This window comes from Macaca nemestrina, chromosome 7, assembly GCF_043159975.1.
Source record: "Macaca nemestrina isolate mMacNem1 chromosome 7, mMacNem.hap1, whole genome shotgun sequence".
NCBI classification, from domain to species: domain Eukaryota; kingdom Metazoa; phylum Chordata; class Mammalia; order Primates; family Cercopithecidae; genus Macaca; species Macaca nemestrina.
This window is the reverse complement of record NC_092131.1, coordinates 130,062,620-130,077,873: the sequence shown is the minus strand read 5'-3', so window position 1 is coordinate 130,077,873 and position 15,254 is coordinate 130,062,620. Positions and strand designations below refer to the sequence as shown.

General features: G+C 44.6%; 1 protein-coding gene across 2 annotated transcripts in view; it reads left to right on the top strand.

Annotated features, from left to right (window-relative positions):
* LOC105487604 (thrombospondin type 1 domain containing 4) overlaps positions 1 to 15,254 on the top strand; it is a 688,191-nt gene that overhangs the window by 621,293 nt on the left and 51,644 nt on the right. For both annotated transcript variants that reach the window (XM_011751093.2, XM_011751102.3), the window contains one exon: positions 12,524 to 12,699. In XM_011751093.2, the coding sequence (XP_011749395.2) occupies positions 12,524 to 12,699 (176 nt within the window). The remainder of the gene's footprint in view (positions 1 to 12,523; positions 12,700 to 15,254) is intronic.

Below are 15,254 nucleotides of genomic sequence, written 5' to 3'. Positions count from 1 at the left end.
GTCGTGCTGTAGGATTGCACTGCAGTACTGTGCTATAATCACACAGGAGTATTGATTGAATTCTTTTTGTTCACTAGTGAGTGGGTGGACAAGCTGCCATTATTAGATACATAACCCTTATAACTCCAGAGACATAAGTGGTTCAGTCTTGCAGGAGTATCACATGCGAGAATCACAACTTAACACTCAAAATAATTAAACGGGAATTTTTTTGAATATTAGGATTCTACATGAGGAAAGTTCAGGATTCTATGTGAGTGATCAGAACATACGAGGAAAGAAGCATCCTGTATATACTGTAAGGGGGGAAGCCCCAAGAAGTGACACCTGTTTGGTGTCAAAATAGACCTTCTTGCCAGGCACGATGGCTCGCGCCTGTAATCCCAGCACTTTGGGAGGCCGGGGCGGGCAGATCATGAATGAGGTCAGGAGATCGAGATCATCCTGGCTAACACGGTGAAACCCCGTCTCTACTAAAAATACAAAAAAAAAAAAAAAAACATAGAACACTTTCCTGTTTTATAGAGTGTGGGTGTGTGTGTGTGTGTGTGTGTGTGTGTGTGTGTGTGTGTGTGTGTGTGTGTGTGTGTTGGTTTTGTTTTTTTGTAGTCTGATGACCAGCGCTTTAGATCATAGCTGACTGTACTTGTGGGCTGATGCCAGGCCAGCCAGTGGGCTGTTATCCTACCCAGCCATGGTGCACGTCTGACTGCACATTATCACCCTTCCACCCGACTTCCAGGGCCTTCCTCCCTCAAACCAAGCAGGTGTCACTTCTTGGGGCTTTCCCCCTTACAGTATATACAGGATGCTTCTTTCCTCGTGTAGTCTGATCACTCACATAGAATCCTGGACTTCACTCATGTAGAATCCTGATACTCAGCTCCATAAGATCACCACAGATGTTCCTCCATGGGGACTTCTGGGGCTGACCTGAGCAGGTGACCAGGAGGCATAAAGGCTGAATTCTGACCCCACCTCTGATATCTTATTTTTTAGGCACCTCCAGTTTTCCCTCTCTGTGCCGGGAGGAAGATGCATTCTGGGGCACATGTTGCTGCCTTTTGCATATATATGTGAGCCCTGATAAGATACTTTTCCTCTTCCTATTGATGGGTTTTTGTTTTTGAAAATAGGCCTTCTTGCTGGGCACGATGGCTCACGTCTGTAATCCCAGCACTTTGCGAGGACGAGGCGGGCAGATCACGAGATCAGGAGATCGAGACCATCCTGGCTAACACAATGAAACCCCATCTCTACTAAAAATACAAAAATAATTAGCCAGACGTGGTGGCGGGCTCCTGTAGTCCCAGCTACTTGGGCAGCTAAGGCAGGAGAATGGCATGAACCTGGGAGGTGGAGTTTGCAGTGAGCGGAGATCGCGCCACTGCACTCCAGCCTGGGCGACAGAGCAAGACTCCGTCTCAAAAAAAAAGAAAAAAAAGAAAATGGGCCTTCTTGGCTTCTGGTGTTTTATAACAAATACCCAGTGAGTCATCACTAAATATCAGCTCTTTACTAACACTGTGGACTGTAACAAGGTAATTTAAAACCAGGGTCCAGAGGCCTAGGGGATTGGATAAGTAAACTGAGGTAGGTGAAATGTCATGGAATTCTATATGGCAGTTAGAAAGCAGTTATCTAGATGGACATTATAGCAACAAAGACAGTATAAAAAGCAAAGGGAAAAGCCAGTAACATTTATGTAAATTACATATCTGTATCACATTAGTGTAGGTGCTTGTTGGGACAGGCAGGGACTGATGGTGGTGGAACCTGGCATAAAGGGAAAAATAAAATAAGACAAGACAGGAGAGGCGGATCTTGTACAACAAAATTGCCGCAGGCTAAAGAGTCTGATTAATTCACCTTTCTGCTCCTGAGGTTAAAAAAAAAAAAAAAAAAAAAAAAATTCTTGAGAAACTTAAATACAGCGTTTAGGATAGCCAAAAAAAAAAAATCACAAAAGCAATTGATTAAGCATCAAAGAACAGGGCGTAGACACTAAGATTAAGGATGAGAGTTAGAAGCAGGAGCTGGTAGCACAGGAAACAGAGGAGCAGTGATGGGGCCATTAAGTGACTAGGTCTTGAACAAGACCCACCCCCCCCCACCCACGATGAGAGGGGGCTGCCAGCATCACTTGGCAATATCTATTGAGTGTCTGTTGGTCAGGTACTAACTGAGACAGGGCTCCTGCCCCTTGAAAATTACAGCAGGCCAGGCACAGTGGCTTATGCCTGTAATCCCAGCATTTTGGGAGGCCAAGGTGGGAGGATCACTTGAGCCCAGGAGTTTCAGACCAGCCTAGGCAATAAAGTGAGTCCCTGTCTCTACAAAAAATAAAAAATTAACTGGGCATGATGGTGCACACCTGTAGTCTCAGCTACTCAGGAGGCTAAGGTGGGAGAATTGCTTGAGCCTGGGAGGTTGAGGCTGCAGTGAGCCGTGATCATGGCACTGCAAGCCAGCCTGGGCGACAGAGCGAGACCCTGTCTCAAAAAAAAAAAAAAAAAGACTGCGAAAACTGGAATCTGAGTAATGGGAGAACAATTTCTTTTTTTAGAGGAGGGGATTGGGAAGCAACTACTTTGGGATGAGAAAGATATCAGGTTTCTCTTCTAGATAAATTGGGCTATAATGAGACCCACTGGCAAAATTAGCCTCCTGGAATTCCTTCTAAAGGGCAGACATAGTCCTTCCCTGCTCGTTTGGCAAGTGGATAGCTCAGCCTAAAGAGGGGAGCATGGCCCAAGATGGCCACAGTTGCAGGGCTGGTTCTGTCCATGGGCTGGCAGAGGTATGGTAGGTACGTGAGAACTGTTTGTGGCATGAATGAACTTTGGGTATCACACGCTACCCATCTTCCTATTCAGCTGCCAGTGTAGGCTCCTAAAACCAGATCTCAGTTGTCATATCCTGATCAAAAATCTTTTAGGCATCCCAGTGCCCACAATCAGCCCTCACAGTCTGCCCGATGTCTTCCGTCCAAATTCATCTCCAAGGGCTCCCATCTATACACACTCCCAGCACCCCACAACTTCCCTTCTCCATCCTTCTAAGGTCATGCCCCCTCCTGCCTCTGCCTTTGTCCATGCCATTCTTCAAGGCCCCCAGTGCCCTTTCCTCATCCTCTGTCTGGTGACCCACTCCTCTCCTTACAAATCTCTGCTCAAATGCCACCCCCTCTCTGAGAGCCTCTGCATCTTGTGGACATTTTACCAGACTCTCTGGTCACGTTGTGTTAGCATGTGTCTGACTGCTCCATGGACTCAGCTCCCGAAGTCACGGGCTGTACCTTTACAGCCCCCAGTACTTTTTTGACCAGTTTATTTTCTTCTTCTACCATAGGTGGGATCAATTTCATACAACATTATTTGAGGCTTAACCACACATAAACTTTCTTTAAAGTTAAACCACACAAACGTTCTTTAAAGTCAGTAAGTATTCAAAGGAAATTTGGAGTCAGAATAAATCAAGCCTAATATTTTAAAGAATGAGAATTAGATATACTTTGCTATAATTTAGCAATGAAATAAGAACAAAGCCTTGGCATTTCCCTTCATTCAAACCCCTTACAGCCTGTGATTAGAGTGCCAAAGAGAAAGCTAGCCTTCTTTCTCTGATCCTCTCTGATTTTCAGTCCAAATGTATTACCTCATATTTTAGAAACTCACACAGGTTTGAGTCCATCCAAACTCAAAATACCAAAGTGAATCTGACTGAAGAAAAATTACTGTGTGATATCTGCGTATATTTGTTTAACCGAAACCATAATTTGAACATTACATCAAACTAGACTTGGTCTACCTAAGAAGAAATGTTTGCTTTTCTTTTAACAGAATTTTAATACATTACCGCATGTGTTTGCCATTTTGGTCAGAAGGAAAGGAGGACATTTTGGAGATTAGAATTTTTAAACAGGAATATCCAGATGGAAGCAGGACTCCTTGGTAGTCTATGGGTACCTTCTCAGAACAGTGTTTTAAACTCATAAAATAAAATACGGAAGAGTACAAAGGAAACCAATTCTCTTGAAATACAACTATCAAAATATATATTTTTTGAGACTAGGTCTCACTCCGTCTCCCAGGCTGGAGTATGGTAGCACGATCTCAGCTCACTGCAGCCTCAACCCCTGGGCTCAAGCAATCCTCCCACCTCAGCCTCCTGAGTAGATGGGACTACAGGTGTGTACCACTACACTTGGCTATTTTGTTAATTCTTTGTAGAGATGGGGTTTCTCCATGTTGCCCAGGCTGGTCTCAAACTCCTGCTCTCAAACCATCTGCCTGCTTCGGCCTCCCAAAGTGCTGGTATTACAAGCATGAGCCACTGCATTCGGCCATCAAAATACTCTTTAAAAAACAAATTTGCTATATAATAAGGTGGCTTTTTTTTATTTTTATTTTTATTTTTATTTATTTATTTTTTTTTTAAACAGGGTCCCACTCTGTTTGAGACAGGGTCCCACTCTCAGGCTGGAGTGCAGTGGTGCAATTACAGCTCACTGCAGCTTCAACCTCCTGGGCTCAAGGAACCCTCTCGCCTCAGCCTCCCAAGTAGCTGGGACCACAGGTGTGTACCACCACACCTGGCTAATTGTTCTACTTTAGATGAGACAAGGTCTCCCTGTGTTGCCCAGGCTGGTCTTAAACTCCTGGGCTTAAAGGATCCACCCATCTAGGCCTCCCAAAGTGCTGGGATTACAGGCATGAGCCACTGTGCCCAGCCATGTGCTTCTTTAACATTAAAATAGGAGACCTCCTAGAGGATCTAATAATTATCATAATTTCAAAATAGTTATGAGTTCTTAAATATTTCAAAATATCAGTAACTTCTGTAATGTCCCATGAATATCTATGTGATTTCTGTCGGTGATAGAGTCACAGTCCTGCATACTATTATGGTTGTTACCTACATTCATAATAAAACTAAATGCTAAATTTCAGTTGGAGGTTAGTGAAAAGAAAGATGAAATTCACAGAACCTTCCAAGGCAGTATAAGAAGAGTTGTATTTCATTTTCAGGGTATCCACATTAGCTCACACATTCTAAGACCCATTTGGGTTCATGCCCATGTGTGGAATTCCGTGGAAGCTCATATTTTAGACCAGAAATGGCAAAGAAGCCAGGCTTCCGACCTCCAGCTGGCATTGTACTGGTGGCCAGTGATGTCTGACCACTTCAATATTGTTTGTTCGGCTACTTAGTGTGGTTTCCAAGAACTGCTGAAACATTATAAAATTTGGGATTTGTTGCTAGGAGAAACTTTTTTTTTTTTTTTTTTTAGCTAACCTATCTCCCAGCCAGAAACTAGAAAGAACTTCACCTTCATTTCTCAAAGGAGGAAACAGACATCTAGATCATAGTCACGTGTCTGCTGTGAGGAAACCAGCTTCTTTATTTTGGTTGTAGGAACAAGTGGTTGGGTCATCATCACAATGGGCATTAAGATTATAGGATTATGACCAGGCATAGTGGCTCACACCTGTAATCCCAGCACTTTGGGATGCCAAGGCAGGCGGATCACTAGAGGTCAGGAGTTTGAGACTAGCCTGGCCAACATGGTGAAACCCCATTTCTACTAAAAAATACAAAAACAAAGACTGGGTGCAGTGGCTTACCCCTGTGCCTGTAATCCCAGCACTTTGGGAGGCCGAGGCAGGCAGCTCACAAGGTCAAGAGATCGAGATCATCCTGGCCAACATGGTAAAACCCTGTTTCTACTAAAACTACAAAAATTAGCTGGGCGTGGTGGCGCCTATAGTCCAGCTACTCGGGAGGGTGAGACAGGAGAATCGCTTGAACCTAAGAGGTGGAGGTTGCAGTGAGCCAAGATTGTGCCACTGCACTCCAGCCTGGCGACAGAGCAAGATTCTGTCTTAAGAAACAAACAAAAAAAAATTAGCTGGGTGTGGTGGCACACGCCTGTAATCCCAGCTACTCAAGGGGCTGAGGCAGGAGAATCGTTTAAACCCAGGAGACAGAGGCTGCAGTGAGCTGAAATCGTGCCACTGCACTCCAACCTGAGTAACAGAGTGAGACCCTGTCTCAAAAAAAAACCTAAATCATAAAAGATTATGGGATTAAAGTATATGATAATCAGGGCTTGCATATATAAGCTCTTGTTACCTGAATCTTGGAGAATGGCATTGTTGGTGCTCACAGTTTAAGCTAAAAATATTTGCCCAGCACCAAAACTGGAATAAGGGGCCAGGCATGATGGCTCACACCTGTAATCCCAGCACTTGGGGAGGCCAAGGCAGGAGGATTCCTTGAGCCCAGGAGTTCGAGGTTACAGTGAGCTATAATGGTGCCACTGCACTCCAGCCTGGGTGACAGACTGAGACCCTGTCTCAAAAAAAAAAAAAAAAAAAAAAAAAGGAATAAAACCCAAATGTCAAATGAAAGTGAAAGTATCTTTATATTGACATAGCTATGAGGTTGCCCTTCAAAAAGGCTTTGTTAAAGCTTGACCTTCAGTGAACACAGCCTCTAGCAAAAGCCCAGAGCCACCTGCACCCTTTTGTGAGGTAGTTCTGGATGCCATTCCTAGCCCTGGAACTGCTTGCAGGCATATAAATTGTAGCCACAGCTGTTTTTGATATGCAAGGCCAGATGGGGGCTAGTTTTTGAGCTGTTTCAGAAGCCAATTCATGGACCTATGGAATCAGGACCACATTTGCTAATAATCTGTTGTGGCATTTTAAAAAGTATTTGCTATTATATGATTCAAGATTAACCCAAACCTTTAGAGGGAATGGGTGAGTAAAAGTAATAGATGGTAAAAAATATTCAAGGTCCCAATTTTTAATCTCATAGGGAGGTCCTTGCAGATTCCTCCTGTGCAGTCTTTCAAATGGTTCTTTAATGGACTTTTTAGTTACCAGATGATAACCTCTTCTACGATATTCCCATTAAAAGCAATAAAATCATAGCCAGAACCTACCTCAATTCTGCATTTTTGATACTGTGAATGGGATTGTAAGAAGAAGCTATAAAAAAGAGAAAATACCTTTCACAGGTATTTCTGCTTGTACCATGTCCATCATATTGATCCAAAATATTTAAACTTTAAAGAAGGTAATACATGCATATGGTAAAACAAATTGTAAATGGCAATAAAAAGATATCAAATGAGAAATAAATGTCTCGCTTCTCATCTCCCATCCCAACATAAAGCACAGTTCCTGTCCTAAATGTTAATAGTTTTATGACTATCCTTCTCTAAACATTTGATGTATATATCTTACGTCTATTCCTTTATTTAAAAGTGTGCACCAACAGGATTGTACCTAACACACTGTTCTGAATTTTTGTTTCTTTCACAAATGTATCATGGAATTCTTTCCATACCCACACACACCGACCTAGCTCATTCTTTTTCGAGTCACTTGGTGTTCCATTGTGTGGATAGCCGGTGTTACAACCATCTTAAGCAATGTTCTATGGATGGACATTTACGTGAGTTTTTTTTTTCTCTATTTTAAAAAAATCGGCAAATATCCTTGTTACAAACATTTTTGTATACTTACAGAAGTCTATCTCTCAAGTAGTTTCCTAGAAGTAGAGTTTTTGGGTCAGGGTGTATGGGCATTTAAAGTTTTAGCCGTGTAATCAAATTGCCCTCCAACATGGTTGAGTCTGTTTATATTCCCACCAGCAATGCCATGGGTATTTGCTTGCTTACCCTCCTGGCAATACTTGCAATATTAAATGTTTGCTAATTTGGATGGTCAGGATGATCCCACTGTGGCTTTGATTTTCATTTCTTGAATTATAAGTAAGGCAGAGCATCTTTTCATTTGCTTATGGAGTACTTGTACTTGGTTTTCTGTGAACTGCCTATTTATTATTCTTTGCTTTTCTTTTGTGCTCTTTGCCCTTGTCTGCTGTGTAAACATTCAGTTCCTACTACGTGACAACCACTATGCTAGACTCTCAAACTGTAATGGTGATGAAATCTTTTGGAGCTGGCAGTGTAATGGGAGACAAACATTGATCAAATAATTATCTCAGTAAGTGTATGGACAAACTGAATTAAACTGAATTAAATGCCTTGAAGGAAAGGTTCTTGCAGCTCTTAGACCATGGCAGGGAAGAGAAGGGCCTGGACTGGGGGTGGGAGAAGACTGCCCTGGAGAAATGGACATCTAAAGAATGAATAGGGCCAGGCGCAGTAGCTTACACCTGTAATCCCAGCACTTTGGCAGGCCAAGGCAGGAGGATCGCTTGAGCTTAGGAATTCAATACCCAGCCTGGGCAACATGGTGAAACTCCCATCTCTACAAAACATACAAAAATTAACCGACTGTGGTGGTGTGCACCTGTGGGAAGCTGAGGCGGGAGCATTGCTTGAGCCTGAGAGGAGGAGGTTGCAGTGAACAGTAAGCCATGATCGTGCCACTGCACTCCAACCTGGAGACAGGAGTGAAACCTTGTCTTAAAAAAAAAAAAAAAAAAGAGAGAGAAGAAGAAGAATGAATGAATGAATAGGACTTGGAGTTGAGGGAGGAGCATTTCTGGAAGAAGGGACAGCACTGTGGAGGGAAGATGATGTTGTAGGTGGGCTAAAAGAAGGCCCAGGAGCAGAGCACAGAGAGAAGAACAGTGATGCAAGATGAAGCTGGGCTGCAGCATCTGAGGGAGGAGGCCTCTATGGTGGGATATATATATATATATTTTGAGACGGAGTCTTGCTCTGTCGGCCAGGTTGGAGTGCAGTGACTTGATCTCGGCTCACTGCACGCTCCGCCTCCCAGGTTCATTCTCCTGCCTCAGCCTCCCAAGTAGCTGGGACTACAGGCGCCCACCACCATGCCCGGCTAATTTTTTGTATTTTTAGTAGAGACAGAGTTTCACCATATTAGCCAGGACGGTCTCGATCTCCTGACCTTGTGATCCGCCCGCCTCGGCCTCCCAAAGTGCTGGGATTTTGAGCCATCGTTGGTGATCTAATCTATATTCTGAAAATATTGTTCTAGCTGAACAGAAGAGAAACAGGAAGATCAATTAGAAGATATTTTATTAGTCCAGATGACATCTCATGGTGGCCTGACCCTGGATCATGGCAGTGGACATGAAGAGAGGCGGAGGTGGTTAAATAAGATTTGATAATGGGTTAGATTTCAGGGGATAGGAAGAGAGGAGGTATCTAGGATGATTCCTGGGTTTGTGATTACATGGATGGTGGTACCATTTACTGAGATAAGAAACACTGAGGCTGGGGTTGGCTGGGTTCAGCCTTAGACAAGACGTCTGACTGAAGCTGGCAAGGAGGTAATTACATATGAAATTCTAAGGGCAGAGGCAAAGTTTGGCCTGTCGACATAAATTTGTGAGTCATTCACATACGGTAGTTGAAATCATGGTCCTAGGAAACTGCTCATTAAAGGAATACAGTGCCTGAAGCAGGTCTACTCATTCCTTAAGAAATTCTGATATTTAATAGCCAGGTAGAGAAAGATGAGACAGAAAAGAAAACAGAAATGAGCAGCCTGAGAGCAGGAGGAAAGCAAGGGGAGTGTGGTGTCCCAGAAGCCAGGGGGAGAGTTTCAGACAGGATGGAATAGTGCCAAGTGCTTCCAAGACATCTGAAAAGAAGAGGCCTGGGAAACACCCATTGGATTTAGCAACGTGGGGGTCTTGGTGACACTAATTTTAAATTTCCTCAGTGGAATGATAGGGGCAGGAGCCAGATTGAAGATGGTTAAGGAATTAGTGGGAAGTGAGAAAATGGTAGACATTTGTATGGACCACTGTTTTTTTGTTTTTTTGGTTTTTTTTTTTTGAGACGGAGTTTTGCTCTGTCACCCAGGCTGGAGTGCAATGGTGCGATCTTGGCTCACCACTACCTCCATCTCCCAGGTTCAAGCAGTTCTCCTGCCTCAGCCTCCTGAGTAGCTGGGATTACAGGCGTGTGCCACCATGCCCGGCTAATTTTGTACTTTTAGTAGAGACGGGATTTCTCCATTTTGGTTAGGCTGGTCTCAAACCCCCGACCTCAGGTGATCTGCCCGCCTCAGCCTCCCGAACTGCTGGGATTGCAAGCATGAGCCACTGTGCCCAGCCAGACCACTTTTGAAGAAGTGTGGCTCTTCATAAAGACTAGCCCCAAATCCATTCTTCCTCATTTTCTACCCTTGACCCTTTTTTGCCACTCAATAAGCTGAATTGATCTTGTAACTCAGTAGTGAAAGGTCTGCAGCTTTGCCCTCCCTGCATCCATGGCACCAGCCAGCCCAGCGTGGAGTCTGCAGGGGGAGCCCAGCTGGAGTTTGGGCCACTCCGGCCCCTCTGTGCACTTTCTGATTCTGCAGGCCAGAGCTCTGGGAAGGCCCATTATAGGAACACTGCTGAAAAAATGAGTTTAAGAAAAAGTTCTTATATTTCAGTGGTACCTACTGAAAAGCTGAAGGATACATATTTGCAATGTGACACAAGGGAAGCCATGAGCTGATCCTTGTTGAAGCTGAACAATGGGTACATGGGGGTTTATTATATTGTTCACACTACTTTTGCATATGTATACAATTTTCCATAACAAATTATAAAAAGTTAAATTTAGCAATTCTGTAAACCGAAGGTGCAAAGAGCCAGTGACCATCACAGGTCCACTATGTACATAGCACTTAAAACAGGACCTTCGGCTGGGCACGGTGGCTCAAACCTGTAATCCCAGCACTTTGGGAGGCTGCGGCGGGCAGATCATCTGAGGTCAGGAGTTCAAAACCAGCCTGACCAACGTGGTGGAATCCCGTCTCTACTAAAATATAAAAATTAGCAGAGCGTGGTGGCAGGTGCCTGTAATCTTAGCTACTCGGGAGGCTGAGGCAGGAGAATCGCTTGAACCCGGGAGGCAGAGGTTGCAGTGAGCCGAGATCGCACCATTGCACTCCAGCCTGGGCAATAAGAGCGAAACTCCATCTCAAAAAACAAAGGACCTTCTCTAAACCAGTCCTCCATTGACTTGTGGGTTTCCAGGTGCCAAGGGTAGCTGAAGAAGTTCTATTTCCAGATACCTCCCTTTCTTCTCCTGTTAACTCCAACACCTTGTTCCTTGCCTCCTTCTCCTTTCATACCCCCTTCCTAAGTACAGACTCGAAATCACAGGTCTGACCCCAATGGGCCTCATGAACTTGAACCAGTTCCCTCCCATCTCTGAGCCACTCTGAAAAATGGGGGTTATAACATCTGCTCTGCAATGTTGTGATGGTTACATGTGACAGTGCATGTGGGGGATCTAACACTGCCCACGGCCTCAGATGCTCAGGAAGGCAGGAAGGCCACAGAAATGAATGAAGCTGACCAGGTAAGGAGAAAATCATGTGACCCTCTTGCCTTTAACTTTGCCACTTGTACTAGAGAGAATTATAAGAAAAATTCTGGGCCAGGTACAGTGACTAACACCTGTAATCCCAGCACTTTGGGAGGCTGAGGCAGGCAGATCGCTTGAGCTCAGGAGTTTGAGACCAGCCTGGGCAACATGGCAAAACCCCATCTCTTAAAAAAAAAAATTATTTATATATATATATATATATATCACATCTCTTAAAAAAAAAATATATATATATATATATAAAAACACACACACACACACACACACACACACACAGATTAGCCAGGTGTGGTGCGTGCCTGTAGTCCCAGCTACTCAGAAGGCTGAAGCAGGAGGATTCCTTGAGCCCAGGAGGTTGAGGCTGCACTGAGCCAGGATGACACCACTGCACTCCAGCCTGGGTGATAGAGCAAGACTTTGTCTCAAAAAAAAGGTGGGGTCGGGGGGGAGAAAAAATTGGATAAGAAAAAGAACAATGCAAGTATGATAAATGATATAAATCATCCATGTTCACAAATAAAGGAGTAATAAACTGAGACTTAGCCTCAGTGTTGTGGGGCAACAGGGAGGGTTGGGGACGGGGGCAAATCAGAGCATATAGGGCCCATCAGAGAGGAGCAGCCATCCTGGGATCCAGCCGATTACTGCGACGAGGGAGTGTGAAGCCAATGTTAACATGTCTTCCTGGTTTATAAGAGAAGCCAGAACTCTAAATTTTTTATGTGAAATATTTCAATTCTTAAATTTGGGCTCAGTTATTTTTTTTAATAACACCAGAGAAGCCAAACTAAACCCATCTATGGGCCAAAATCAGCTCGTGGGCTGCCAATGTGCAACCTCTCACCTAGATAATGGTATATAATATAAATCCGTTTCCCTTCCCCCCTTTTTCTCTTCCTCCTCTTTCTCCTTTCCCTCTCAGCTTCCACATCCTTTTCACCTAACCAGCCCCCACCCCGCATTTCTATACTAAGTCCAAGTGATAGAAGGGATTAGAGTGGGTTGAAGAAGTGATGAAGCCCAAGGCGATGTCATCTAGATGCCTAATGGTGCCCCAGGGCCTGGATCACTGCCTGGCACAAAAACCTTGATGAATGAAGAAGCCAGAAACTGGGGGAGTCAGTTCTGTTTCTTGTGCACACCCTGGGCTTACCCGAAGAACTGTCTCATTTTTCTCAACAGCCTTGCGAAGTCGTTCTGGACGCTCCATCATCAATGGGAACTGGGCAATTGATCGACCAGGAAAATACGAGGGCGGAGGGACCATGTTCACCTACAAGCGTCCAAATGAGATTTCGAGCACTGCTGGAGAGTCCTTTTTGGCCGAAGGTCCCACCAATGAGATCTTGGATGTCTACGTGAGTTTGGATGTTTCTGGACTGTTCTTTGGATTTTGAATCTTGTCACTTCAAAGGAACATACTCTGAACAAATAAGCAACAAATCATTGCCCATACTCTGTAAAAACCCTTTGAGCAGAGCCTGTTGGAGGCACCCCTTGAATGCTTGGCATTTATCTTTGCCTTTACTTCTGAATGGGCCTAGCTCATAGAAACCTCCAACTCCACCAGATGCTTATTACCTTCGGAGTTTATTGACCCAGTAAAACCAACTTTACTTGTTGAACCAAATCAGAGGCAAAACATGCCCTTTATTTCATGAGCATTGGATCTCCTCCAGGCACTTTCCTTATAATGCTAATTTGGCATGTTTTCTTTTTATGGCAAAAGAAAGCAAGAGCCTAAAGGAAGGCAGGACCGCTCCCAGCTCCCAGCCCTGTTCAAACTCTGAGAGCACATGAAGAAAGGAGAGCTCCAGAGCCCTCCAGATGAAACAATAAAGCTCAGAGTCACAGTAGAGAGGTTCACTAGAAGCTCCCTGCTTCATAGAAGACAAAACCTTAATTTATTTTATGTGAAACTGAAATATTAAATTGCTCAAGAGTTTTAAATGGTCTTTACGTTTAAGGAAACCACTAGAATCCAGTCTTCTTAAAAGATCAGGAAATAAAGGGTGATAAGAAATAAAAGCTTGAAATAACATTTGGATAAAAAGAATGAGATCACCCATGAGTATACACATTCTTTCTGTCCCTAAAGCTAAGCTGATTAACATATTTGCTGTGTCAGAATTTTAGACATATTATTAATTGCATTGTCATTACTTCTCCACCTACACAGGGTTCTATGTCCTTTCCTCTTGGGCCTAGTGGATTCGAAATTACAAAGGAAGTCTTGTTGTAGATTTTGGATTTTTTTTTTTAGACTGTCCAGTTGGTTGGTTGACTCTGAATCCATTTCAAATGGCATCAGAGGTAAAAATTCAGGTTGTTAAAAGCCTGCCGTGGGTGGTCTAGGAATGGAAGCCAACAGCAGTTTCATAAACGGGACAAGGTTTTGCACTGGCAGAATGCTCAGGCAGAAGAGGCACCGGAGAGGGGGGGAGGATTTCCAGCTGCAGACCCAGAGGAAGATTGTGTGAAAAGGGAGTAAGGGGATGAGGGATACACAGCAGGAACCTGAGGTCACACAACTGTGTCCCTCGGGGATTCAGTGCCCACCGCCATGTTTCTGCAACGCCGATGGTTTGATATTGGTTCCTGGGTAGGAGAATCCCGGGGGTTCTCAGGTCTGCCTTTCTGTGGGTGATTTCTAAAATGAAGACCCGGCCGGGCGCGGTGGCTCACGCCTGTAATCCCAGCACTTTGGAAGGCCGAGGCGGGCGGATCACAAGGTCAGGAGATCGAGACCATGGTGAAACCCCGTCTCTACTAAAAATAGAAAAAAATTAGCCGGGCGCAGTGGCGGGCGCCTGTAGTCCCAGCTACTCGGGAGGCTGAGGCCGGAGAATGGCGTGAACCCGGGAGGCGGAGCTTGCAGTGAGCCGAGATCGCGCCACTGCACTCCAGCCTGGGCGACAGAGCGAGACTCCGTCTCAAAAAAAAAAAAAAAAAAAAAAAGAAATCTAAAATGAAGACCCATTTCGTCAGTAGGGAGTGGGTAAGAGGAAGTGGGTAAGGGAGTGGTAAACGGGAAGAACAGACACAGGACCCACTATGCAGGAGAGACTCAGAGATGCTTCTAGCTGGAAACGATCTTTGAGAGTGACAAGATTCTAACCTCTTCCTTTCCCCAGGAGGAGATCAAAAACTGCGGGGCAAAGGGGCTTGCTCTAGGTTACACAGCTGGTCAGCAGGAGAGCTGCTTTATAAAGCGGCGGAGACGGAGACATCAGACCTGACCGTGTCTCCTTGCACAGCTCATATTTACACCGTGGGTTCTCATTCGGCTGCTCGGTTTAGCCCACCACCCTGCTTCCCATCAGGAAAGCCATGGGCAGCAAGGACTGCCCTCAAAATCCGATAATGAGGGACGTTTTCTGTTGGGCCATGCTCATTTAATACGTTTTCAGCCCAGTTAATGTTCAGCTGCTGACTTCCACAGCCCTATGTAGATTCCTGCTTGCTGTCCTATTTTTGTCATCATTCCTAAGAGGATATGACGCAGCAAGATTTGGGTCCCTTCTACCTGCTTTCCTGACCCCATTTCTTTGTGTTTCTGGGGCTTTCCGTGAATGAGAGGGAGAGACCTGGGGGCCGGCCTCACCAGCCAGGTCGAGAACTTTGAAGGAACCTGAAGGATCCCGGGATGACTCTGTCCAGAAGGTCTGCTGCTTGTTTGCATGACTTTATCGCGCCACCTAGTGTTAAAACAGGTCTCCTGCAATGTACACATATTTATCTGTGTTGGACGTTTTGAGAGCACTGAGCAAAATCTAAGGACAGAAAGGTTCTGCTACCATTGCTCCGTCTTCTCCTTTGGAGTTTAGAAAATCTTGACTCTTAGCTTGCTTTTCTTCTGATTTGCTCAGCCTAAGTTCTTCATTCTTCAAAAGTAAATGACAAAAAGCCATCT